The 25,738-nt window shown below is 43.9% G+C and overlaps 2 protein-coding genes across 9 annotated transcripts; one reads left to right on the top strand and one right to left on the bottom strand.

Moving 5' to 3' along the window:
• Positions 1 to 12: 12 nt before the first annotated feature.
• LOC147132172 (small conductance calcium-activated potassium channel protein 1-like) lies at positions 13 to 14,349 on the bottom strand. Of its 6 annotated transcripts, none has more exons than XM_086013816.1 (11): positions 14,174 to 14,349; positions 6,977 to 7,035; positions 5,630 to 6,420; positions 4,741 to 4,836; positions 4,377 to 4,667; positions 2,781 to 2,902; positions 2,544 to 2,685; positions 2,361 to 2,471; positions 2,142 to 2,269; positions 1,177 to 1,255; positions 13 to 1,087 (listed from the first exon to the last, which is right to left on the bottom strand). In XM_086013816.1, exons 3-11 carry the CDS (start codon positions 6,404 to 6,406, stop codon positions 860 to 862), a joined length of 1,974 nt encoding a protein of 657 aa, XP_085869942.1. In that variant the 5' UTR covers positions 6,407 to 6,420; positions 6,977 to 7,035; positions 14,174 to 14,349; the 3' UTR covers positions 13 to 859. The 6 variants fall into 6 exon arrangements, with proteins under 6 accessions (XP_085869942.1, XP_085869943.1, XP_085869940.1 ...); XM_086013817.1 differs by lacking the exon at positions 14,174 to 14,349 and adding an exon at positions 9,881 to 10,595; XM_086013814.1 differs by lacking the exon at positions 14,174 to 14,349 and adding an exon at positions 7,202 to 7,340.
• On the top strand, positions 10,833 to 24,713 carry chrna11 (cholinergic receptor, nicotinic, alpha 11). 3 transcript variants are annotated; one of them, XM_086013822.1, is made up of 10 exons: positions 10,833 to 10,999; positions 12,744 to 12,883; positions 12,966 to 13,010; positions 14,011 to 14,120; positions 14,203 to 14,282; positions 17,491 to 17,658; positions 17,738 to 17,932; positions 19,012 to 19,098; positions 20,764 to 20,873; positions 22,147 to 24,713. In XM_086013822.1, the coding sequence occupies exons 1-10, from the start codon at positions 10,948 to 10,950 to the stop codon at positions 22,843 to 22,845; spliced, it is 1,686 nt and encodes a 561-aa protein (XP_085869948.1). In that variant the 5' UTR covers positions 10,833 to 10,947; the 3' UTR covers positions 22,846 to 24,713. The 3 variants fall into 3 exon arrangements, with proteins under 3 accessions (XP_085869948.1, XP_085869947.1, XP_085869946.1); XM_086013821.1 differs by having other exon boundaries at positions 12,966 to 13,027; positions 14,208 to 14,282; XM_086013820.1 differs by having other exon boundaries at positions 12,966 to 13,078; positions 14,208 to 14,282.
• The last annotated feature ends 1,025 nt before the right edge of the window (positions 24,714 to 25,738 follow it).

Below are 25,738 nucleotides of genomic sequence, written 5' to 3'. Positions count from 1 at the left end.
GAATGAGTTGGATTCTTGCAGATAAGTGATGTTTATTTGAAATGACATCTGCTGGATGGGGGTTTCTCTGGCATTTTACATGCGTACAGTAGAATCTACAAAGTCCCCAAAAAATTAAAGCAGGTATATCCTTAAAACATGTTTGCATTCATCCTTTCTCATTAAGTCGCTGTTAATACAGCTTTGATTGTGCTTAAAAGTAAAAAAAAGTGTGCACACTAAATTTTACTCACCAAGCACAATACTGATATAGCAGTATAATTTTAAGTAGGTAAAAATTTGGGACTTTAAAAAAATATATTTTCTTGTAGTCTGAAATTAATTCAAAGACAATTCAGTTTTCCAATTTAGCCTCTTGTGTGATATACCCTAAATAAGCTTTAAACTGGACACAGAACGTAAAACCTTTAACTCCATTCATAAACAATCTGCAGTAAACAACCTATGTAAAAATACTCGCCTTCTGAATAACGCGCTGCACGTTGGAAAGCTTCAACACGGTAAGCCATTATTCGGTTGCATAAAGCCAAATAAAAAGCGAAGTGTACCATTTTGAAATTGAATTTTACAGCCATTTTCCACCTCTGTGTCATCACACTTCAAAGGAGGCATCACACAAAGAAGCAAAACATGATAAACAATTTACATGATGAAACTTTAAATGAGCTGACCCTAAATTTAGACCCTCACACGAATAATGTGACCTATAAGAGAAAACATTTTGGGAACGTGAACCTTTCCAGAAAAGTTTTGGTTCAAATCCACTTTTGACTATTCCAGCGCACAAGCGGCATTTCCTATTCCGCAATACACGGGCTCCTCCCTCCCTCTAGGGGGCGCCAGACACCTACTTTTCATTCTACCCATCCTCACTCCTTCCAGCGGCGTCTGCCGCCTTCTCCCTTTCGCGCAGCAGGTGGCGTATGGAGGAGTTCTGCGTGGACAAGGTGCTGGTCAGCAGCGGCATGAGGCCTCGGAAGCCCTCGCGCAGCTCCTCCACGTGCTTCTCCAGGCCGTGGACGTGCGTGTCCAGCTCGGCCCGGCAGCCCTGCACCTCCGCCAGCACGTCGGACAGCGTGGTTTGCAACTGAGGGGGCCCCAGAGCAGACACACGTCACAACAACGGTGCGTTGGCAAATCGGCTCGAGAGTCGTCAAGCGGTGTGAGTGCACTTGCCTCTCTCACCTTGCAGAGGTCCACCAGCGTGCTGCCCTGGTCGGCCAGGATCCGCTTGTCCATCTTGACGCGCCGGAGCCTGGACAGTGCACACATGAACGTGTGCTTTTACGACGCGCTGACATTTAAATGTTAACTGCGCGGAAAGCTTTAAAGTGGATTCCACCCATCCATCCATCTTCTCTTGGAATTGCGCCTTATTATGGGTGAGCTTGAGCCTTTCCTAGCTGACTTTGGGGGCAAAGGCGGGGTACATGCACTCTTTTTTTTGGTGCTTTTTTAAAGGGCAAGATTTACATTAAAAAAAAGCCATTCAATATTGTGAAATAAAGTAAACTACAAATCCCATATGACCATCCTTTATACAGCCAAACAGTAATACGGAATTGAAAACATTTCAAATGAACCCCGAAAGATTGTGTATGAAAGTAATTGACAAAGGACATTTGTGCCATAATTATATTTTTGTTAGCTTTTGTTTTTTTGTAACAGCATTTTTGTTCTTTATTCCCTTAACGAAAATGTTTTCTTTTTTTTTTTTTCTTTAACTATAATAACCTCGGCCTATATGTTCAGAATTACCCAATCACATTCCAACTCATGTTAAATGGGAGTCAGCACACCATTTAAAGCGCTTCTGATGAACCCCAAATCAAGCTTTTTCCGACATTTTTTGCGAACTAACATGTTTGTATTTGATTCATTCTGAATACAGCCACATCCCGGCTCTCAGTGGGTGTGCAGCCTTTTGCAACCGCGCTCTCTCAGTTCTTTACTTCTACTTTCCCTTGCTTATGGTGAAATCATTTCACCTCGGTCTCGTATTTCAACATCACAAAAATGTGACATTTGAACAAGGGTGTGTAAACTGAGTCCAGTACGCGCTGCACCGACGCAGTAAAATGATTGTGATCGCGTGGACATAGAATATAACCATGCTATTTATTGAAGTTGAGACGTCTTACTGGTGGATGGCGAGCATCAGTTTGCGTTGGTGCATGCGGACCATGGTGAGGTCTTTCTCCCTGGAGAGCTTGGTGTGCTTGTAGATGAACCAAGTCTCCCTCAGCACGTTTGCGGCCGCGATCTTCATCTGCACCCAAACAAACATTCACACCAGACGTTCACACCAACTAGAACATAGAGCACGATACAGCAACAAAGGTGAAAATGTGCGGTCGAACCCTTTTGGAGATGTGCGAGTCGATCATGAAGTTGTGCACGTGCTTCTCAGCCCGCGTCAGCTCCAGCTTCTTGGCCACCACTGCCACCACCAGGACGGTGCAGCCGGCCCCCTGCGGGGAAATGTTTTCAAACATTTTGGCCCCCCCCAAAAAAAAAAAAAAAAAAAAAAAAATTGTGTTCACCATGATCCCGGTCAGGAGGCAAATGCTGCGTCCACAGTAGGTGTGAGGCACCACGTCCCCGTAGCCGATGGACAGGAAGGTGACCGACACCATCCACAGGGCCTCCATGTAGTTGCTGCTTAGGTCCCTGTAGTTGTGATGTCTGAAAACATTGATGAGAATTAGCTCATTTTAAGAATTTAATCAATAATCGATTCAAGCATTTTTTTTTTTTTTCAAAAATGTGTCAGTAGTGACCTCTCGCATACGTGCAGCCCCCAGGCCGCCACGATCCACAAGGAGACGCTGAAGATCATCAGCACGGTGCCCGGGTAGGTGGTCATCAGGGTCTTTCCCACAAAGCGGGCGTTGAAGTGGATCTGCCAAGCGTTCAGATTAGGATTACGGAACATCACACTGGCAATCTGGCTGGCTGCAGTGGGTGGAAGGTTGAGCTAGACGAAGGTCATTTTCTTAAATGACATTTATCATTTGAACGGATTACCGGAGAGATAGCCGCGGAGAGGCTTTGGTTGGTTTGCACACATGGTTTTCTGTTGCTGGCCCAAAAGAGCAGCGTTTTATGAGGAATTTGGAACTTTTGACAAGGGGTTGAATTTGGCTGGAATACAGGTTGCAGCCATACCACCCAACTACGACACTAGACCAAATCAAACTGTAAAAAAAACAAAAAAAACATGCAATGTCAAACTGTGACCATACCATATCACACCAAAATGTTTCATATGATGTCATACCCGTCTGCACTATATCACGCTAAATTGTATGTAATTGATAACAAACTGGTATAGTGCAGTTTGCAAATTGTTTTGATAAGGTCCAAGCTATTGTACCAAATCAAACCACCGTACAATACCAATTTACCTGACCAAAATTTGCCATGTCAAAATGTACTTTATCAGACCTAACTATACTGTACTACAAACAGTACTAAACTGTATCATATCACACCAAACTAGTACGCCAGAAAGAACCGAACGGTACCATATCAAAACAGTCTACTGTATTATGTCATACCAAACCAAATTGTGACATACCACACCAAATTGTATCATACCGAACCACACTGATAAACTGTACTAGGGCTAGACTGATTATTGGCTAGGTCGATTATCGGCACCGATATTTGGGGCTTTTTGATGAATATCGGCATTAGCCTTTTTTTTTTTTTTTTTTTAAATATGATGGCCGATAATAAATCAATTTCAAACTGTGGAAAGATATGTGAAAAGTTTAACATTTCTGTCATTTTGAAATTTTGGAGGACTTCATTTATTGGAGAAAACTACATGGAGCTATTGTTGAAGTTTTCATTCACCTTTATAAGACATGCTGACAAACCTGGGTGCTCCCTGAACTTTTTGTTAGAATTCCATTTATTTATATTTGTCAAAAATTTCTGGAAATAATAAAAAAAAAAAATAAATAAAATAAAATAAACATTATGAAAACCTAAAATATTGTTAAATAAAAATGCCTAAAGACGTTGCAACAAAGTTAAGAGTACATTTTTCTTTAGATTGATGCCAATATTTTGTTTTTTACTGAAAATGAATATCGGCTCCAAACATCGGTTATCGGCCTCCTTGACGACTAATAATCTGTATCGGCCCTGAAAAAAAGCAAGAAGCATCTCTAAACTGTACTATACCATATCACACCGATTTGTACCACCCTATATGATCCAAATTCTAACTCTAAACTTGGGCCTACTACACGACTGTATTTTAATGTTGGCCATAATGGCGGCACTTGGAAGCATATTTATTTTGGCAGTATTTGTTCAAAAAAAAAAAAAAAAAAAAAAAGTTTGACAGCCACTGCGGCAGACACCTTGTTGAGCGCCCCGATGCTACGCGACGCCGTGTCGGTGAAGAGCCTGCTGTGTAGCATCATGGCGCGGCACAGCAGGTAGAGCCTGAGAAACATTGGCAGCGCCAGCACGATCTCCAGCTCCGTCTCGGACAGCGCCGCCGTCTGCGCGCTCCGCCGCTGGAAGTAGGCCTGAAGGCCCACCGGGTATGGATGGATGGCCGCCGCCGCCAGCTCCAGCGCAATCAGGGCCAGGCGCTCCGTGGTCATGGCGATGCGCCAGTCCTCCGCGCTGCTGTCGTGCACGTAAAGCTGGGATGATCACAATACGGCCAGATGAAGCTTCCGGGCACGCCACAAGGAAATGTCACTCGTGTGGGGTTACCTGCACCTCGCAGCAGTGGTACGCTATGATGAGGCCCAGCAGGAGGATGGTGGAAACGCTGATGATGGATTTCAGCGTGAGGGAGTAGACAGAGCTCTGTGGGAGCAACACACATACACATCATGAAAAAGATCCATTTATGGACTAGTAGTAGCAGTGATCCCAGATCATCTTACAGACACCGGAATAATCGGCTTTTATTGGGCATTGCACTTTTCCTGCAGGTGCTGTAGAACCCTACTATGTCTTAGTGGACCATACCGTAGCAAACGTGACCGTATGAACATTTATCATACCGTACTCTAACATGACATTCTATGAGAAACAGCACCCGGGATGCACCGATACCACTTTTTTCTCTCTCAGATCCAGTACAAATATTTACACGTGAGCACTTGCCAATACCAAGTATCAATACTTGATAATGCCCTTATATCTTGCCATTTGGATTACACTGTTTGTTTGGATCAGATATTGGTCCATACCATAACATTTTTTCTTTAAAGTGGCATGCTTCACTCAAATATTTTCAAGAGTTAGCTAGCTGCTAACCTGAACGAATAACAGCCAATCGTTTGCTGATACCAACGTCACTCACGAGGTCCGGCCCCGCCTTCTGAAGTCATACACACTCAAAGTCGCAGATAACACAGTGCACAGCAGGAAGATGGCGACCCCAAGTGGACAATAATAATACCTGTACCTCACATGCAAATTTTGGAGTTCAATAAAACAAAATCCATTTTTATCCCATGACTTGACTAGTCGATGGGATAATCGGCGGAATAATCCATTCTACAAATATTTGATAACTGTGTCTTCCACATCAATGCCCGATCACGACAGCGCACAACAAAACACACAAAATCTTTTGGCTAGTGTGCCGGACCTTGCTGTAGACGCCCCACGAGAGTTCTGTTTCCATGACCATCATGACCACGCCGAAAATCCCCACAGCCAGAGCGCAGTCGTTCAGCCGCTGCCTGCGTAGGAAGAGCGCCCTCCTACGCACCAGCCGCCACCCGATGCTGTGCGTCTTCCAATAGTGGTCGTCCTTGGCCTCCACCTTGTGCTTGGGGCTGGAGTGGCAGGGCGCCCCCGGCAGGAGACCCCGGTCCCGGTCCGGCGGCGGCGGCGGCGACTCCCTGCCGGGCTGCGGCGGCTCGCCGTCCCTGCTGGTGACGATGATCTCCGGGAGGCTCCGGCTCATCTCCAAGGAGAGGGGAGCCTGCCTCTGGAGTCTCGGGATCGGGGGCCCCCGGGAGCTTTTGAAGGGGGACCCGCAGGGGGCGACGTCATTAAAAGCGCAGCCCGTCTCCTGGATTCCGGAGGCTCCCGTGCTCTTGGCTTTGCGCTCCTTGCGGGAACAACCCTGCCTTTTCTTCTCCTTGCATTTGACTTTGTCGGCCCTCCTGGGGGGGCACGGCGAGGCTCGCGAACACGGGTGGCCGTTGTATAAAGGCATGGTGGCCATGGCCTGGGTGCGGTCCAGCCACACGGCGTGATCCGCACAGCGCCGGACGACTGGGCGCACCCCGCACTGGGGAGGGTAGGCCCGGCGGGGGGAGAGCGTCCTGGCGGGAGGCAGCAGGGAACGCTGCTCCTCCACCTCGCGTTCGTCCACCAGGGAAATGTTGACCATTGAGGTGGAGGAGGAGCGCTCCATGGTGATGGCTTGAACTTTAAGAGGCGAGAGGACACGTTAGAAAAAAAAAAAAAGGACACTAAATTGATGTGAGAAGTAAATGATTTACATTCAATATATTATATTGTATATCTCTTCAAAACCATCACTCACTCAAGAACCCCCCCCCCCCCAAAAAAAAAATGTTAGACTGTAAACTGTTACCTTTTCATTGGACGGAAATAATTTTTCATGTAAAATTCTAACTGATAGATTAACAAGATAGCATAAAATAATGAAACAAAAAAAAATCTGCAATACAACTACAATGAAAAATTAAAAGAACAAAAATAGAGCTCATATAAACTGTATTTGTGTTATTACTTTTTTTTTGCTGCATTAGAGGGAAAAAGATTTTTTTGTTTTGTTTTAACTAATGACGTTTTTAAAAAAAAAAAAAAAACACTCCCAAAATATGGCGTTCCATGTTTTTCATTGGTTAGCACAGCCATACTTATTACGTGATATGATTTAACAATTGGAAAATATTCTGAATCCAGTTAGCAATCAAAAAGAAACACGGGCAACAAAATGAGTTTGGAAATACCTTACCTTTTAAAAAAACAAGCTCTTAACTTGCCGCTACTTCAGATTTGGAAAAATCCTGCTGCCTGTGGAATAAAAAAAAAGTCCATTAAAAAAAAAAAAATTAAAACAGTAAAGATTAATGTATATATATATATAAAAAAAAAAATTAAAAAAATCAATGTGCAGTAGTGGTGTGATGCAATCAGATCATAAAATCCAATAACAATGGCCATGCTCCCTCCAACAAACCTGTCCATTAGCAGCCTGCTCATGCCGGAGCTCCTCCCATAGATTCCAGATGAGGTTATGAACCCCTTGTGTATATGATGACGACGACATGTGGCCACAGACCACAGACCACACACACACACACACACACACACACACGCACGCACACACCCACCCACCCCCACACACTTATATCCATTACATGTCCCATTCCCTTTCCTGGCTGCAGTCCTGCCATCAGGACGTCTTCCTTAAAGCCGGGCTTAGTGACATGCGCAGACTCAAGTTGCAGATGTTGCAAAGGCAAACAATCATCTGTCTGTGTGTGTGCGCGTGGGCAGACGTGTGTGTGTGTGTGCGTGTGTGTGTTTTGCCAAAATTAAGCTCGGCTAGAATGACTATTACATCACAATTTAGGGCCCCGAGTAAGCCCGTTTGAAATGGCATAGTTTCTGTGTGTTAGGCAAGTTTTGGAAAATTCAGCCCCTGAAGCCAGTTTGACTGAAAAATTGGGCCGGCATGCGTATAGTGAGGAGACCCACAAAAAAAAAAAAAAAAAAAGTCTCAAGAAGCCATGCTCAACAACACAAGTGTAAGCCTGCCATTTTGGTTTGAAGCAGCCATTTTAGGGCCACGTTAGCCAATCTTGGGGGTCTTTCAAGGATGAACTACTCCAAGAGAAAGTTTGAAAATTCAAAGGACAGTTTGATGTGGAAGCGTGAAATTTGGTAGGCCTGTCTATCATGAGTAGACCCACAAAAAGGTCTGAAGAAGCCATGCTCGAAAATGAAGCAGCCAGGTGACAAAGTTCGCCGATTCACCATAAGACACGAAGGAATCATTTTAAAAAGTTTTTAAAAATTCAGCCCCCGAATCCACTTTTACTTATCACAACTAAATTTGGTCGGCATGTTTATCATGAGCAGACCTACAAAAGTCAAGTCTGAAGAAAGCCATGCCCCAAAAGACACAGGAAGGGTCCGTCCCATTTTGAAGCAGCCATTTGGTCCCACCTTGAAAAGACTCATAGGCTGCTCCTACTAGACTAACTCAAAATTTTGCATCAAGCGGCGGACATGAATGCACTATATTTTTACTATCATAATAAGAGTCCTGACTATCCATTGGGCAGATTAAACTTTAATCAAGAGAGACCCAATACTTATGATCTTATGAAATATCAAATATGTCACCCCTTAACCAAACAGGTGGAATATTAAGCGCGAAAGTCATAACAATGACATCCCACGCGGATGTTTATCCAAATCCACCTGACAGATGGATCTACAGATAATATGGCTCGCTGCAAATGGATATGGGGGTGGGGTGGTGGGGGTCGGGCAGGCGGGTACGGGTAGTTGCAGGATAAAGAATGGTATTATCTAATCAGAAGGCGACGTGTATTAATGGTGGGAGGGTCGAGCGGGCGTGGGTGGGCGGGCCAGAGAGGAAGATAGAAGGGCCTATAAAAGACATGCTTGGGTGAATTTGGGGGGCGGCATATTCTACCTCAAATGTTTGATCTTGGCACGGTCTCATTGACTTGACATGACCCCCTGTGGGAAAATGAGCTGTTGCTCACACTTTAGTGAGCTTGAGTAGCTAACAGTAGCGGGAGTAACATTTTAGAAAAAAGGATGATGACGTCGTTGACACGGTTCCATTATTCATCGCAATGAACCGTTTACGCGTATTCTTATATTTGTCATGAATCTTATGAGGTTAGTGTACCTAATGAAGTGTCTCACCAGATGTTAGCCTTCGACCAAACATCCTGTCAGCCTGTGAATTAATTCAAGCCCAGTGCCAAGTAGGGCTCAAATGGCTATTACATGTCCATACATGTCTATTCTTGTGTGTCCGTGTGTGTGTGTGCGCGTGCTGCCGGTCTTCATTTAGTCTCCTCTGTTACTATTGCATCAGCCTGTTTGGCATCCTGACCGAGTGGAATTAAAAGCCGAGATGCTTGAGGCCGCTAATTGCTACAGCTGTTAAATGATGAGGATTCGCTACTCCCCAACAAGGCGGGGTAATGAACAATTGCCAGTTCATTTTTTTTTTTTGGTTTTTGCATTGCATAATAATCATAAGTCAACAAATTGAAGTTGAATTGGTTGAGAAATGTGGGAGGGTTAGGGAAAACCTGCATTTATTTGTGGAATTTGTCTTAAAAAACGTGGAGTACTAAAAAATGTGGGAATTTGGGGAACGGGATGAATAGTTCTTTATATGTCCAAAATTAACTACGTTGGAATGGTTTTAACTGATCAGAAAAGTGGAAGGAAGTGGTAAATATGTAAAAGATCTCCTACTTTGTGTTTTACTGTGGTGGAAAAAGTGGGAATTTGGGGAATGTTATAAATAGCTGAAGAGTGTTAAGATAGGTTTGAATCGCTTGAGAAATGTTGAAAGGGAGGGTCAATATATCAAATGTTTGCATTCATTTGAGAAAGTTGTCACGGAAAATGTGGAATAATGGACAATGTGGACATTTGGGGAATGCGAAACCTCGTTCGGAGCTCCTCAAGTTAGCCAGCATGCAGTAACAAAACAAACCACCCGGAGGCGCCCACGCTTCAATTCCTCCACTTTCTCATGGAAGCCCAATGATGAACGGAGTTTTCCCAACTGAGTATAAACCTGTTATTCCCCACCCTCCCTCTAGTCCCACTTTGGAAAATTGCATCCAAGTGGCACTACCTGATGGATGTCGTCCATCTTGAAGTGCACCCTCCTGGCTCGGCGTGCCGCAGCGCGTGAGAAAAGGGGGGAGCAACCCCCCCCCCCCGGCCCGCTCCCAAACAGGGCAGAGAGGTCGAATTCTAAAGCGTAGACGCCGACTTATAGCGTCATCTATTATACAGTCCAACTCTTTCCCTGACTTCCCATCCACGATTGAAGACCACCCCGCCTCATTCTCCCTCCCGCCCCGCTTGGAGTTTATCAGCTTCTTGCTGGCTCAACCCTTGCATCAGCATTCCGTGGAGGACAAATGCGGGGAATCCGGTTTAAATATGCATACATCCTGGGGCCTTCCACTATGGAGACAAAGTTTGATGATCGTTTGGAGGCTTGGAGATGAAAGACAGCAGTTCCACCCATCGATGTGAAAACGGGTGGACGTAATAGTATGTACAAAAAAAAAAAAAAGTCTCAAGAACCCAGGCCTAAAAATTGAACAGGAAGTCCTCCGTTTTGGTTCCAAGCAGCCAGTTTAGGGCACTGCGGACTACTCTTCCTGTTGTTGACGTCCGCTTCTATATTGGGCACGTAGAATCTATTTGTACAATTCGACGTTCGCGTCTTACGTATAGAGTATACATAATTGATTATTTTGCTGTTACTATCCACTTTGCTACAATTTGCCTCCCACAGCAGTACTACTAAAGGCTTCTGTTCACGTCTCTATCTTTTTTGTGTTGACTCTGACCTTCAGTCTTCTTCTCGTGGCATTGTGTTGTGTTTAATAAGGTCAGCTCGCAGCGACGGACCCATTTAACAGCACTACCCCCCCCCCCCCACCCCCCCAACTTTAACCCCTTCGCTCTACTGCCGATCGCTTTCTTTTATTTTTTTACGCCGTGCTCTCCATTTTAGTCCCACCTTTTCCTCTCTCTCTCTCTCTCTCTCTCTCTCTCTCTCTCCTCCGGCATCTGCTCCATCATTGCCTCGCTGGCTTTCCTGCAGCTTCCTCCTCCTCCTCCTCCTCATTCTTGCCTTCCTGTCTGTCCGCTGCCACTCTTCCTCCTCCTCCTCCACCGACCAGGATGTGGCGCTCGGCGGCTCTGCTCCTCTCGGGAATCTCGGCGTTGATTCACGGTGAGCTCTTTATGCTATTTTGGATTCAAACTGCAAAAAGGGGAGAAGAGGGGAAAGTGCAGGATGCAGCGGGTCACCTGTTTGCTCTGCCTACTCTTGGCCAGAGTGGGAAACGACGCAGGGAGGCATGTCATCTTCTTGTGTGACTCATAAGCAAACAGAGGCAAAGGTGGGGGGGGGGGCGGGGGGGGGATCAATGGAATCACACGTGTGGCTCGGCACTCTTTCATCTTGCTGCATCCCTCATGTTTGCATAAGTACAAATGTGTGTGTGTGTGTGTGTGTGTGTGCGCGCGCGCGCATGCATGCGTGCGCGGACGACATGTTGCCGTGGCTGAGCGACCAAGCTTGACAGCCTCTCACGTGTGTGTTTGTTGTCGGCGTAAAGAAAGTCAAACAAGATGAGATATTATGATATAAAAAAAAAATATATATATATATATATATATATATATATATATATATATATGTTATGCAAAAACACAGAGACTAATTGAAGTTTACTGTCAAACTAAACAGAAAACGGAGAATTTCAGGTTGTGCGTTTAAAACAACCACCTCAACTTTGTATTCTGCGAGCTCAAAGCTAACACACAATGTAAATAGCCATAGACAGGCTAACAAATAGCACTGGTAGCCGTGGTGTTATGACCCTTTAGGTGAGGATACGTCAACACAAACGGTGCAGCAAAGCATGTAGACAGACAACAGAACATTCGCGGGCATACAGTACATTCTTGATCTTCTGCGGTTGACAGAGTCACTTATGGTAGGTGTGAAACTCTTCTTTGTTTGTGTCTTTATGGTTGTATCATACTGCCCCAAGTGGCCAAAATCCGCACACCAGAGGGAGTTGCAATGAATTAATCATGATGCACAAATTGTTTAAGTCTTCACCTTTATGTTATTACTAAATGTTTTATAAAGCGCAATATTATAGAGTGCTATCTCCCATAAAAAAAATTTTTAAAAAACACATTCCATGTTTGTTTGGGGAGGCTGGAACGGATGGGGCACAAAAGAAAGCTAATTATTATGTACCGAGCCTTTAAAAACAGCTTCACATTTTCCACCACTAAGTGGTCTCTTCAATAATCAAATCTAAAGAGATCAAAAATGTATTTTGATACAACCCCGAACATGGAGGATAACGCCTAAAGCGTGGATGGTATCTGTAAAGCTGAAGCGAGGTCGACGACTGTTATTGTTTGGAATTGCCCGAATTAGCACGCCCGGGCGATATATTGCTGGCATCGGGCCAAAACCTTGAACCTCCAAAATACTGATTTTCGGGAACCCCCCAAAATGGCAGGTTTGTGCCACCACACACACACACACACACACACAAACACACACGGCGCCTATTTGAAAGTGAAGCTGATTTGCGAGTAAGTTCATTACAGGTTCATTGGCGTCAATAAGCCTGATGAAGTTTCCTGCTGCCGCTAATTAGACTTTGTTTACTGAGCTGCCGCGTTCCGCGTGAATCTTGCGCCCTTGTCGCACAATCGCAGCTTTATCGAGCGACCGCGGCCCGGCCAGAGAATGTGGCAAAGGGTGACAAACGAGGAGGGGAATAACGGATCTGTTGATTCGCTTTTTTCAAATTGTTTTTTTTTTTTTTTTTTTCACCCCAAATTTTGAAGTTACACATTAGCATAAGTTTTGTCATTAATTCCAGCTGGAGCTGGGGCTTGCGGTGTGACGGTTCAAACCGCACAAATTGTAGTTCCTCCCTTTGCAGTGTCTTCAGGGGGTCCTCACCAGAGAAACCTGCTGAAGAGCCTGCTGAAGGACTACAACCGCATGGAGCGCCCCGTCGGCAACGACTCGCACCCGCTCACCGTGACCTTCTCGCTCAGTTTGATCCAGATCATGGACGTGGTGGGTGCGGCCGCCCTCCGCGGACTCCCGTTTTGTCTTGTTGCGTTGGTCACAAGTGTTTGTGATGGCTTTTGGCCGGCAGGATGAGAAGAACCAGGTGCTGACCTCCAACATGTGGCTGCGGATGGTAAGGACGCCTGAGAGGTTTGTGGTGCTAATCAACTTGGACGCTGGACTCACCGGACGCGACATTAGGTACACGGTCTTGCTATTCTAAAGGTGGAATATTCCATACAGTTCTTGTATTGCATCTCATTTGATGGTGTACCTAATGTTGTGGCTAGTGGAGATACTTTGCATGCCTAGTCCTATTTATGTATTCTTAATATCAAGTATGGAATTATTACAGTAGTATTTTTCAAATATGACTTGGTGTCATTACATGCTTTTGGTTTTGTCATTTTCAGCTCACTGTGGAAAAAAAAAAAAAGGCAATACTGTAGTTTAATTTCAAACATTTTGGTAATATTTGAATTCCTTCTAATACAAATTCTAAACAATTAGCTGGTTATTTTATATTAATTATAATGATAGGTACGTTTCTTTTTAGGCAATTTATTTACAATATGCTGTACACGGGGCGTGCAAAAGTAGGTGTACAGTTATAATGGAGAGAAAACACATACAATACTTGTGTTTATTATACAACATAAAAACTTTCATGATATAGGTAACTAATTTCAACGATGTTATACTATTGTATACCTAATTTTTTTTTTTTTTTTTAAATATGACTAATTATTTTAATTATTCACTCGGTTAATTGAAACGAGTTATGATCATTTCCAGTAATTTTAATGTAATTTATCTAAAAACATTTTTAATTACATTTTTTAAGAAATGGTAATCTGTTATTGGTATTTATTAGTCATTTATATGTCGCTGTCCTGTGAAAAAACACACGTCCATTTTTGTAATTTGTCTTCATTTTCATGTTAATGGGATGTCCGTCACGTGGAAATCTCTTTCATGTAAAAAAAGAAATAATAATAATAAGAATAAGAATAATAAAATGGACATGCGTGTTTTTCACAGGACAGCGCCGATATTCAAAAAATTACCGCACAGAATTTGAAACACATGACTTCTGCGTGTGTGTGTGTGTGTGTGTGTGCGTGTATCTCAAGAGCTGGTTCGACCACTATCTCCAGTGGAACCAGAGCGAACATCCCGGAGTTAAAAACCTTCGCTTCACCACCGACCAAATCTGGACGCCAGATATTCTGCTGTACAACAGGTAATAAACACACACACACACACACACACACACACGCACACGCGTGTACTCACATGTTCTAACTGGCCTGTCGGTGCCTCAGCGCAGACGACGACTTCGACTCCACCTTTAAGACCAACGTTCTGGTCAACTCCAGCGGCTATGCTGAATATTTGCCTCCAGGTGCGTCGCTCACTCTTGTGGACCACAAAGCATCACGAAAACATTGAACACGACATAGCAAAAAGAGACAATCAAGTCGTAACAAATCGACTCTCGTGAAATGAAAACTTCTTTCTCCGTAAATTGTTCAACTGTATTCTCAGTCAACTAATATCAGAATAATAGAAAAACGTTTGCGTAATATTCAGAGAATAAGGTTGAAATCTTGAGTAAGAAACTGTACCTTAATGTAAATAAAATTATCGTAAAACCAAAAGACTCAAAGAAAAACTTTCCTGTAAATAAATTGGGATATTACGGGAATAAAGTCGAGACTATTACAAGCGTAAAATCAGAATTCAAACAATCCAAAAAAATGTTTTCCTTGCAATCTTAGCTTAATTTTGGAATATAGTAACATTATGCTCCTAAAACATTTCCTCCCACAATATATCTAATTTGATTAGATATATTGTTAAGAATAAGTTATTCCCATTTTTTTCTTCATAACCTGACTTTCTTTGACTTTCCCTTCTCGTCCCGCCATCAGTAAGTCAAGGCGCGGCATTTAGCGTTCGCCATTCAGCATTCGCCACGCGCCCCTGCCTATCCCCGCGCAGCCAAGGTTCATATTTCACGGCTGTGACACGCCATCACCGTTGACATATTGCCAGCGCCTCCAAATAGGCCGCATGCGCTTCCTGTTTAACCCCTGAGTGCATTACACATTAGAGCAGGCTGACAGTCAGTCAGCCACAGTCATTCCGTCCGTCCGTCCGTCCGTCCGGGGCGTTTCGTAGCCGCTGGCGTTCCGAAGTGAAACTTGTGCATTGCGGGAGAACGCCGCTGCTGTGGGTTCTCTGTCATGTTTATTAATAGCATGCTGCGGCGTGTAAATAACTCAACCGCCGAGATTGGGATCAGGGACAATTAGGGGTGGGGGGGCGGAGGGAATGATGCTCTCGTTTCAATCTGATTGCAGCCAGCATCAACTGATTAAACACAAAATTTATACGAAAGGATAACTTGAAAACTGGGCGAAAAGCGACAATTTGCCGAGTTTGAACAGTCATGTCGTCCATCAATGCAGCCTGCAGACCTCATTTCAGATAGCAGCAATGGATGATGCGAAACAAATTCGGGAGAAAAAGACAGAATTTTAAGAGGAAAAAAAAAGGCTTAATTTTATAAGAAAAAGTCAATTTTATGAGAATTGAATGAAATTTTGACAAGAATTTTTAAAGTCCTATATTCACGACAACATTTTGATAGCACGGAAGAAAAAAGTTGCAATTTTTCCAAAATATGTAACATGAGGAAAATGTCAATTTCATTACCTATATTAAAGGAAAACAAGCAATAAGAGGAAAAAAAAAAATCAACATTTTAAAGGGGAAAATCTAAACTTTACAAGTATTAAATTGCAACTTTTACCATGATAACCTTTGCAAACTAGGAGACGAATAAGTCATTACTTTCCCAAAAATATGAATAATTGTGAGGAAAATGGCATCTTTTCACAATCTTTAACTTGCAATACTGCAAGAATAAAGTCGTAATTTTGTGGGGGGAGAAAAAAATTTCAGTCAACTAAAACCCCACAAATCCACATGTAGGATAACGTTTAGTATTATTTTAAAAATGCAAATAAAAGCTTTGCCCTCTATCTGCAGTTAAGTAAATAAGCATACTTTCATAGCACAATGTCCAAAGGTCTTAATTGTTTGTTTTCCGGAACACTTTCATGCTGACTTGATCTGAAAATATGGAAATGTGAACATTTGCAAATGTCATGTTGGTAAAAAAAAAAAAAAAAAAAAAAAAGGCTCCTTGAAAAGACGGACTTTTATTTTTGGGACTGTGTCGAGCAAGAGCGAGCGCACGAGCGAGAGTCAGTCTTGTTTGTGAGTGTCGCCTCAAGGTTACAAGATGGATATCTGCGAGAGGAGGGCAAAGCGGAGGAGCGGCACGCTGCCAACAAGGAAGGCGCTGGTGCACATAATATGATTCCCTCGCTGGACACAACATTAGGGACACTGTCCAACTACTTCCGCAAAAACAACATTTTTGGGGAACCTATCACTCACCTATTGGCTGTTTTTGTGCTCTGCCATTTGGTGTGGGAGTGAGTTGAGGAGCTTCATTGAGAAAAGTGGTCCTCAATAGGTAGTTGCGGGACAGCGTGGACCATTTTGGGGAGGCGTCACCTACTCGCAGATTTTCGCTATTCACGGCGGGGCTTGTTCTCTACGATTAGATAATTTCCTTTGCTCACAATATTATGACTTTTCTTCTCCCAATATTACTTATATTATACATAAATATTTTTGATACGTCAACATTATGCTCCTAGCAATATTACAATTTTTTATTTCAACGATACAATGTTTTTTTTTTTATCAACCAATATAGACATTGCACAATGCCTTTTTTCTCCCAATATTTCAACTTTTTTCCTTCTACCTGACAAATATTAAAACATTTTTCAACTAATATTACGACTTTTCGCCCAACTTTCTTCTTTGCTCCTAACATGACACTTAATTGATTTAAAATATTGCAACAGCCTCCTAATTATATGACATTTTGTTTAGACATTTTCCACCTAATATTACGAACGACTTTTCAATTTTTTTGTTCATTCTGCAAACTTTTGGTATGGCTATTAATAATACTACACCAATTACAGATGCTTTTAAAAAAGACCTTGAAATCTTTCCTTGGCTTCTGCTTTAAGAACTGATAATTCTATCAATGATCTAGGTCTACTTTAGATTTCTTCACTGTCGCGCTTTAAGATCGTTTAATGTTAAGTGCCATCCTAAAAAAAATGCAGCCATAATAATAGGGATGGGCAAGTACTGTTACAGCCTTATTTCAAGATATCGGGCACCATGAAGAATGCCGATACCAGCCACTGATACTTAAAGCAAAAAATTAAATAAAAATATGACATTGAATAAGTCCTCCTTGCCAGTAGTTAGGGGAACACTGCAGCTGTTTGACACGTCGGTGAGTTATCCTGTGTGTCAGAAAGTGTCATTGTGTTAATTGACATTTCATGCATCCTAAATACTAAGTGGTATCGGCGCTTGGTATCGGGATTTTAAAAATGATACACTGATGTAATGTAATTACTTGAATGATAAGTCAAATAAAAAAAACAAAAACTCTGTGCAATGACGTTACATGCCTTGGGTGAGGTGTCCAATCACGTCCGTCCCCGCAGGCATCTTCATGAGCACGTGCAACGTGGACGTGCGCTGGTTCCCTTTCGACATCCAGAAGTGCGTCCTCAAGTTCGGCTCGTGGACGTACGACGGCTGGCTGCTGGACCTCCAGATGAACGACGCCGACGTCTCGGGCTACATGCCCAACGGCGAGTGGGACCTCATCGGTCGGCCTTTCACACACAGACAGCTTGTCACTTATTGCAAGCTCCAAGGCACTCAAGTATACAGATTGTGATTCCTTAGGGGTGCCCGGCGCCCGGAACGAGGTTTTCTACGACTGCTGTAAGGAGCCGTACCCGGACGTGACCTTCATGGTGACCATACGGCGGAGGACGCTCTACTACGCCCTCAACCTGCTCATCCCCTGCATGCTGCTGTCCTCCATGACGCTCCTCATCTTCGTGCTGCCCGCAGACTCCGGGGAGAAGATCTCGCTGGGTGAGCAAAAAAAAAAAAAAAAAAAAACATAATTCATTTCATGGTTTGTACTAATAAAGCTTACAAATATGTTATGCAGGGGGTCAAGTTAAATAAATATGATTTATATAAAACCTTTCAGGTTTGTTATTCCACTTTTTAAATTTCAATTTTTTGGTTCATTTCTCGAGCACATCGCAACTTGATGACTGTGTTTGTTCAATTTACATTTACACAAATGCTAGCTAACCCTAACTGCTTTTTAATGATGACAATCTTTTAGCATTTGTAACATACAACACTCAAACATTTTGTCTCAATTCCGGCTAAATGGTCCTCCCTGCAAGCGAGAACACGCCCACGCGCATAAAATGCAGTTAACTTAAAAAGTCAGCAAGATATTTTTGGAGGGGGAGAAACATCTTTTTGAAAAATCTCCAAGTGAGACACTCCCGCCCCCTCTTTGCTGTGCTTATGCGGGAAATATGATCCTAAAACCGCTCACATTGAACACTCAAATGAAAGGGGGGGGGGGGGTGCTGAGAGGAGATTACAGGATGAAGCAGGACGAGGAAGACGACAAAGAAGAGGGAAGTGAGCCCAAAGGAAACGCAGAGGGAAGGTGGAGGACGAGGAAGCCTACAGTATTTAAATGTTTGAATAACGCTGACTCATGCGTGTCTTTAAAAAATGCACAGTCAATTAAGCTATTGATGTAATGAAGGCTCGCGAATTGATGAGGCCGCCTCATCCTCCATGTACATGATACGGACACAAGGGCATGCTTCCCTTCCCTTCCCTTCCCTTCTACTTAGGCACGTTTTACACCCGGATTTTTCTGCCAGGGAAGCATTTTTGGTAATTGTTTGCGTTTGGAGTTGTGAATTATGACAGAGCTGTTGTTGGATGCAGATGCTGTTTGGACCCGTGCAAAATAAATGGAGGCGAGCTCTACACTATGTCAAAAAGCAATTTAGTGGATGAGCCCTCGCGGTTGTTCATCAAAAAAAAATGTTGGCCGCCCGCCCAGCCAGGAGACTCATGGCGACTTTCTGCATGAGATCGATTTATTATTTAATTTTTTATTTATTTTATTTAAGGCATCACCGTCTTGCTGTCGCTGACTGTCTTCATGCTGTTGGTGGCCGAGATCATGCCGGCTACGTCCGACTCGGTGCCGCTCATAGGTATGTTTTTTTTTTTTTTTTTTCCCCCTCACTATTTAATATACTTTGGAACAGCACAAGTAGTAGTACTACCCAGAACCAAATGTTCCAAGAAACTTTAGATGGAAAGTTGCATCTTAATTCCTGGATCTGAAAGGACCAAGAACCAAAATGATCACAGGTTGACATTCAAAATGCAGTTCCAGACGCAATAAGTAATTTCAGTTCCAGGGACTATAAGGCTCACAGAACCAAAAGTTAGAACTACTTTTCTAACCAATGCATCGCGCGGAAACAGCACGCCAGATGCTGGAATAGCATGGCATAACTGGCGTATTTTTTTTACCAAAACAGCAACTAGCCTAGTGACACAAAGAAAAAGAAAAAAAAAATGTACAGCTAACCATCAGACTGCAGTTTCAGCACTTTTTGTTTTTAGCATTCCAGCTCATCACTCTGCTTTTACGGCTGCTGTTAGCTTCCCGTTTCCTGCCCTCCGCACGTCTTTCTTGTCAGCTGATTACTGAGGAATTGAACGTGTTATACTGCTGGCCCCGAGTGTCATATATCCGTACTTTATAGCAACGCTGGCACTGTTTCACATTTAATCAGACTTTTACAGGGACTGAAACATGACTACATTGCATGAATGCGATACTTCATTAGAGAGCCTTTACAACCTGGAAAGCGTGGAGTGCATATAAAAGTGCTACAAACTAAAGATATCACTCCATTTCTTTTTCAGAGGCCTTCTGGGATCTTTTGGTTCTCTGTCCATTTGGCGCACAACCAAAAGAAATCCAACCAGAACTTTAGGTGGAAACACGGCTACGTTTTAGGACCTTACCTTTAGGGTCTAGGGGCAGCATCTTTAACTCCATTTACGCAAACAAGTATCAGGAACCTTTGGTTCTGGGTACTTGTACCTGTTCCAGTATGTTCTGGGTACTTCCAGTATTTGCAGCTACAGACACAACAGGCACTTTCAGTTCGCGGAACCAACTGTGACCATAACCAAAAGTTCCCTGAACTTAAAGATGGAAATGTGGCTATAGACACAAATAGTGTTTCATTTCCAAGAACCTTTCAAGTGCCCAGAACAAAAATGTCACAGAATTTCAGATGGAAATGCAACTACAGAGAGGTACTTTCAGTTCTGGGTGCCTTTTTGGTCATCAGATCCTAGTGGTTTCCCATGTGTCTGTAAGCCGCACTTCCATGAAATAGTTCAGAGCACTCATGGTTCTGGTAACTTTCAGTTTTTCGAGACTAAAATGCTCCTGGTACCAAAATTCTCCGAACTTTTTGTTCTGGGGACGAAAAGGCCGGCAACTGAAACTGCCCGCTGCCTCCGTTGCTACATTCCTGCCCAAAGTTCCAGCAAATGTGGTTCTGTGTACATTCTGTTCCAGGGACTAAAACACTGCAGATACCGAAAGTACCCGGAATGTGTGTAGCCGCATTTCAATTAAGAAGTGATTACTTTGAGTTCTTCAGACTAAAAGGCTCCCGTATGCAAAAATTCCTGTTTCATCGGTTGTGGCATTTTCCCCTAAAGTTCTTGGATCTGGATAACTGAGACGTCCTGGAACTGAATGTATTCTATCTGTATTTCATCTTAAGACCCCGGGAACTTTGGTTCTGGGTAGCTTCATGGAAATGTAATCTTGTTCTATCCTCTTGCAGGTCAATACTTTGCCAGCATAATGATCATCGTGGGCATGTCCGTCATCGCCACCGTGGTGGTCCTGCAGTACCACCACCACGATCCCAACGGAGGGAACATGCCCAAATGGGTGAAGGCTCACACATACTCCTACACTCCCCTCCTTTCATCCCCGTTTTGACCTATATTTAGGTTATACCTATTTTTTTCTCTCCTTCCCCGCTGACTTCCTGTGCAACGAGTGACTCATCTTGGGTGCTGTCAGTCTGCCTGGTTTAAAGCACGCTGTGCCTGGATTCCTTTTAGGCTACATTACTCTTCTTACTTTCCCTCTCCTTGGTTTGTGTTACAGCTTCACTTCATTTCATCATCTGATTGCAAATGGCTCCTGCACTATAAGTACTGGGACCCGTGTCTGTTTCCAGCTCAAAATATTGCCATCTTAAAAACCTGTATTAGCTACTATTCTATTGACAACAGATAGTGTCTACCTGAGCCGTAAACATACCGTAGTCAGTGTAGTGATGCAGCATCCGCCCGCTATTTTGAATTAAGCAGCAGTGCCCTTGTGGAGGACTCCAGCGCCGCATCGTCTTTGTGCTGTTGCTGAGGAGGGACTGGAAGGGAGCCAAAGTCAGAATTGCGTCAATTTGTCATCAGATAATCTATACATAAAAAAATAAAAATTCAGATTTACCTGTGCATTCAGAAGAAACACGGGCACCTCGGCTCTTGTCGAAGGTGTTTGATTGATATCTCTCCGACAGGTTGATATAAAACCCCAGATGTCGATTTTAGCATTTCCAGGTGTGAATTCCTGTGTAGTTTTATGACACCTTTTGTCATTCCACCCTTTGATCTTGTGATGGGTCATAAAATCCAGGACAAGCGTTTTATACCTTCCACGTATGCTTTCCTTCATATTTTTATGACAATCATCAAGAGTTCACTTCAGTGGAATCCTCTACAGTACGTACCTTGAAGTAAGGATGCACTTTTTATTGCCTGCAGTGTGCATTCAATTAAATAATCACCTTACGATTTGATATTAGAGGTGGGTCGCAATACATTAACCGAGGGTCATAAATTGATTGAGTTGGGGTTTATTAATCAAAGGCCGCAAAATCAATCACGTTTTGACATAAGCAGAAAACATCTAGTTCCAGTCCATAATGTATGTGCATTTTATTGACTTTAAATGTGCACCCCCTTGTAGAAATGTGTTCTATATGTAACTTACCAACCCGCTCTTGATTTTCTAGGGGTGAGGCTACCATACCTCAAATGTATTTTTTTCATAAAATCACGGGTCATGAATCAATATGTATATATATTTTTTAACATAAGGGTCATGATCTACCTTTTCATTCTGATGTGGGTACTGCTGACCCATGTGTGCCCAGGTGAAGCTGGTCCTTCTCCAATGGGTGGCGTGGTTCCTGCGGATGAAGCGTCCCGGTGAGGCTGAGAAGCCCCGGAGGCCCCCATGCGCGCCCCACCTACGCCGCTGCTCCTCAGGCTCCCACAGCGGGAGCATCCCCAACCACGGTGACCCAGCCCTGCACCCGCTGCACCCACAGAACCTGGCCCCTCTCCACCAAGCCCACCTCCACGGCCAGTCCAGCGCCAACAACAACGGGAACCTGCTTTACTTCCAGGGGATGGAGGAGCCCACCATGTTGTCCGACGCCACGCAGAGGTGCAATAACATCCCCGCGGGGCCCCGCAGCCCACCGCCGCATATGCCGCCCCACCTCTGCGGATCGCCGCCGCCTCCCGCCCACAACTTGGACGGCGTAGGGTGCCCCAGCACTGTCTCCAGCGGGGGCGGGTTTGGAGTCGGAGTGAGTGGCGGACCGTGCCAGGCCCCCGGCCACGGCGACCCGCTGCTTCAGGCCATCCTGGAGGAGGTGCGCTACATGGCCGATCGATTCCGCGAGCAGGACCAGGCGGAGTGCGTGGCCGACCAGTGGAAGTTTGCGGGCGCAGTCATCGACCGCCTGTGCCTGGTCGCGTTCAGCGTCTTCAACATCATCTGCACCATCTCAATCCTCATGTCGGCGCCCAACTTTGCCGACGCGGTCTCCAAGGACTTTGTCTGAAAAGCCGCGAGGGGGAACAAAGCGAGAGTTATGGTATCGAGCGGGTTCGGATCCAGCGGGACTCCACGGAGACTGGAAGACAAAGGAAAATATGTGGATTTCTTTGCACTATACTGACTGAACTCGAAGAAAATGGATGAGGAAGGGGAGTCAAAGCTTTTTGGGATGGATCAGAGCTTGTGAAATTGAATAGCGTGAAAGCCCGAACAGGGCTGTCAAGTTTTAACACTTGTGAAGAAAGGGCAAGGTGGCAAGAGCACCTTTGCTGGGCTCTGTCTAAAAGGCAAAGGCGGGTAAGTGCAGGCCAGTTAAGGATCCCATGCAGCTCTTTTTCCACCTTTATTCCCTTTAGTCAACGTTAGGTAGAAATGGCTCTGACGCAGAATGGAGAGGACAAAAGCAGACTTGGCTGGCCTGTGTAAAAGAGCAGGTAAAGGCAGTCCTGCTACGGCTGCTGATGTGTCCATTGTGAAACATCGCAATGTGCAAGACGGTGAGAGAAAGAAGCCCCATTGTAAAAGCCAGCCAGCATTTTTCCACCTTTATTCCTTTAAATACCGACAATGAGGGGGACTAAAAGAGACTTCAGCGTGTTCTATCAGGAAGGCAATTTGCGGCTATTTTGATGGAGCTCTACGTGGAAGAATGTTAAGCGTCATCGACGATCAGGCTGAATTGTATTTTTCACTTTGCTAGGTTCTGTATGAAAAGGTGCAGGGGGACAAATGACAGGCATCCTTAAGCGGGTGTGGGATCTCTGTGAAAGAGGCTCAACACTAATGAGTGTTAACTTAAGACTGTCTTGCAGTATACATTCCAGTTGGCTGGGGTGGGTGAAAAAGGTAAAGCCAGGTAAACGTTGGCCAGTTACGGCTCTGATGTGGCAATTGTGAAAGATCTCCAAGTGAAAGAAACGCCATGTTGAACTCTGTGGAGAACAAAAACAAGGACTTTTTTTTTTTTTTTTTTTTGAAGAACAACAGCGCAGCAAATGGTAAGCGAACATGGTGCTCATCCATTATTCAAACCTCAGCGTCTAATGGCCGTCAAATTAAAATGTCCTCCCGTCGTCTTTAAGCGCGACTAATCGGCTTTGAAAAGATGACCTGGGCACTTATTATCCCCGCAGCTAACACACATCCCTAAAATGAATTAAAGCTGCGGTGGAACCGAAGCAGATCTCAGATCGGCAGTAAAGGGTCCGGAATCAATCGGGAGGAGTCAGTCTCGTTCACTGCGAGCAAAGTTTGCCATTCAATATGCACGATGGCAAAAAAAAGGATGAGGCTGCTTTAATTTGGTCGCTCTTGCCCATGTACAGAAAGCAACCTCGAGTCGATAAGAAAGACTTCCGGCCCTGTGGCACATTTGCTAATTTGTGGCTAATGAAGACCTCCAGTCAGACGAGAGACGAGACAATACTGTAGTAGCTCCACCAACACATTATTTTCCCTTGGTATTTGACTTAGAATGGAGCCTCTCTGCCACCCCAGAAAAAAATGGCATAGTCCCCAAAGCTAAAGTTATCCTTTGTCAACCAGCAGAAACTAGCCTGCTAGTGAACAAAATAAATGGCTTCAATTTTTGATGCATCTCTTATGTTGGCCTTCATTAGATTGAGCAGAACGTGTTGTTGCCGTGACTTTATACTTTTAAAATATTGGGTCAATTGATGTCATACTTTAAAAAAAAAAAAATGAGCCAGCAATTCCTCAGTATGTCTTAAATGGCTATTCACCTGTCCTATCTTCCTAGTGTTCAGAAAACCAGCATCTTCCGGTCTTTTTACCTTCATGGAAATAAAGGATTAATGTCTGTACCTATTTGTTTCTGTTTGAAGAAAAAAAATAAAAATAAAAAAGGAGTAAGGGGTTGCAGACGTGGCCTTAATTTATCCCTCGTTCAGGAGGTAGGATGAGATGAGCGGATGAGGGCAGGTGGTGGCAAGGTAATACGAGATAATTCCTTGGATTTATTAGGGGATGAAACAGTTCTGCAGAACGTCACACTGTAGGTCAAATCACTCCATCAACTCACAGACATAGAAATAAGAATTTCATGCGGTCGTGTGGCCTTCAGCATTCATCACTATGTCAGTGAGTCACATTTTGGATTTGTAGCCAGACCCTTTTTCTTGAGGAGTGGGGGGGGGGAGAAAAAGTGCTGCATCAGCAATTTAGGACAGACACGTGTAATGTGTGCCACTCAAATCAGAATTGAGTTTGACTCTGAAATTGCATTGAATGGGATTTTTTTTCAGGTGGTGGAAACCCAATTGTAACTACAGGTGTGCCAGGAAACCTTCAACAATCATAACAGAAATGGCAAAAAAAACAACAAAAAAAACAAGGATCAAATTTTTTTCTCAGGGCCAATTTCCAGGGAGGGGCAATCTTCCTTTTCAACTGGTCCGCAGTTGTTGCAAAATCACAATTTTGCTACTAATCAATTGTGAAAAAAAAATGCACTTTCAAGTCCAGGAGCGCCGGCAGAAAAAGCTTTTCTCAGCCATTTGAACTGACCTGCTACTGTGCTTTGGTTTTGGAGTGCCAGAAAACCCTCAACACCTGCAGTAGAATCCATGGGTGGACCCCCCCGCCCCCTCCACCCAAAAAAAAAAAAAAAATTCCTGGGGCTTAAGTTTCAACCATTTTGAGAGGTCACAAAATCACAAATGTCTAATTCCTTGGAAAAAGAAAAAAGAAAAAAAAAGAAAAAACGCTTTTAGGTACAGTTTTTGCCAGAAAACCCTTACCTACGCGAGGGAGCCCAGCTGGACCTGTAAATTGCCCCCCCCAACCCCAAAAAAAAATCAGGTTGAGTTGATTTCCATCCATTTTGACAGGTCTGCAATAACGATAGTGGCAGTCGAACTACAAATGCGTAGTATTGA

This window comes from Filicampus tigris, chromosome 18, assembly GCF_054856515.1.
Source record: "Filicampus tigris isolate MCC_2025a chromosome 18, RoL_Ftig_1.0, whole genome shotgun sequence".
NCBI lineage: Eukaryota > Metazoa > Chordata > Actinopteri > Syngnathiformes > Syngnathidae > Filicampus > Filicampus tigris.
Note: the sequence above shows the minus strand (reverse complement) of the source record. Positions and strands in the feature narration are given on the sequence as shown.

What these genes read in the sequence shown, in the direction of transcription:
- LOC147132172 (XM_086013816.1), bottom strand. Translation starts at nt 6,406, where the DNA reads ATGGAGCGCTCCTCCTCCACCTCAATGGTCAACATTTCCCTGGTGGAC. An exon ending in CGTGGGGCGTCTACAGCAAG is followed by an intron (nt 4,837 to 5,629) that starts GTCCGGCACACT and finishes TTGCTCCCACAG; the next exon opens with AGCTCTGTCTACTCCCTCAC. An exon ending in ACTCGCACATCTCCAAAAGG is followed by an intron (nt 2,270 to 2,360) that starts GTTCGACCGCAC and finishes GTTTGGGTGCAG; the next exon opens with ATGAAGATCGCGGCCGCAAA.
- chrna11 (XM_086013820.1), top strand. Translation starts at nt 10,948, where the DNA reads ATGTGGCGCTCGGCGGCTCTGCTCCTCTCGGGAATCTCGGCGTTGATT. An exon ending in CGGCGAGTGGGACCTCATCG is followed by an intron (nt 17,659 to 17,737) that starts GTCGGCCTTTCA and finishes GTGATTCCTTAG; the next exon opens with GGGTGCCCGGCGCCCGGAAC. An exon ending in GAGGGAACATGCCCAAATGG is followed by an intron (nt 20,874 to 22,146) that starts GTGAAGGCTCAC and finishes ATGTGTGCCCAG; the next exon opens with GTGAAGCTGGTCCTTCTCCA.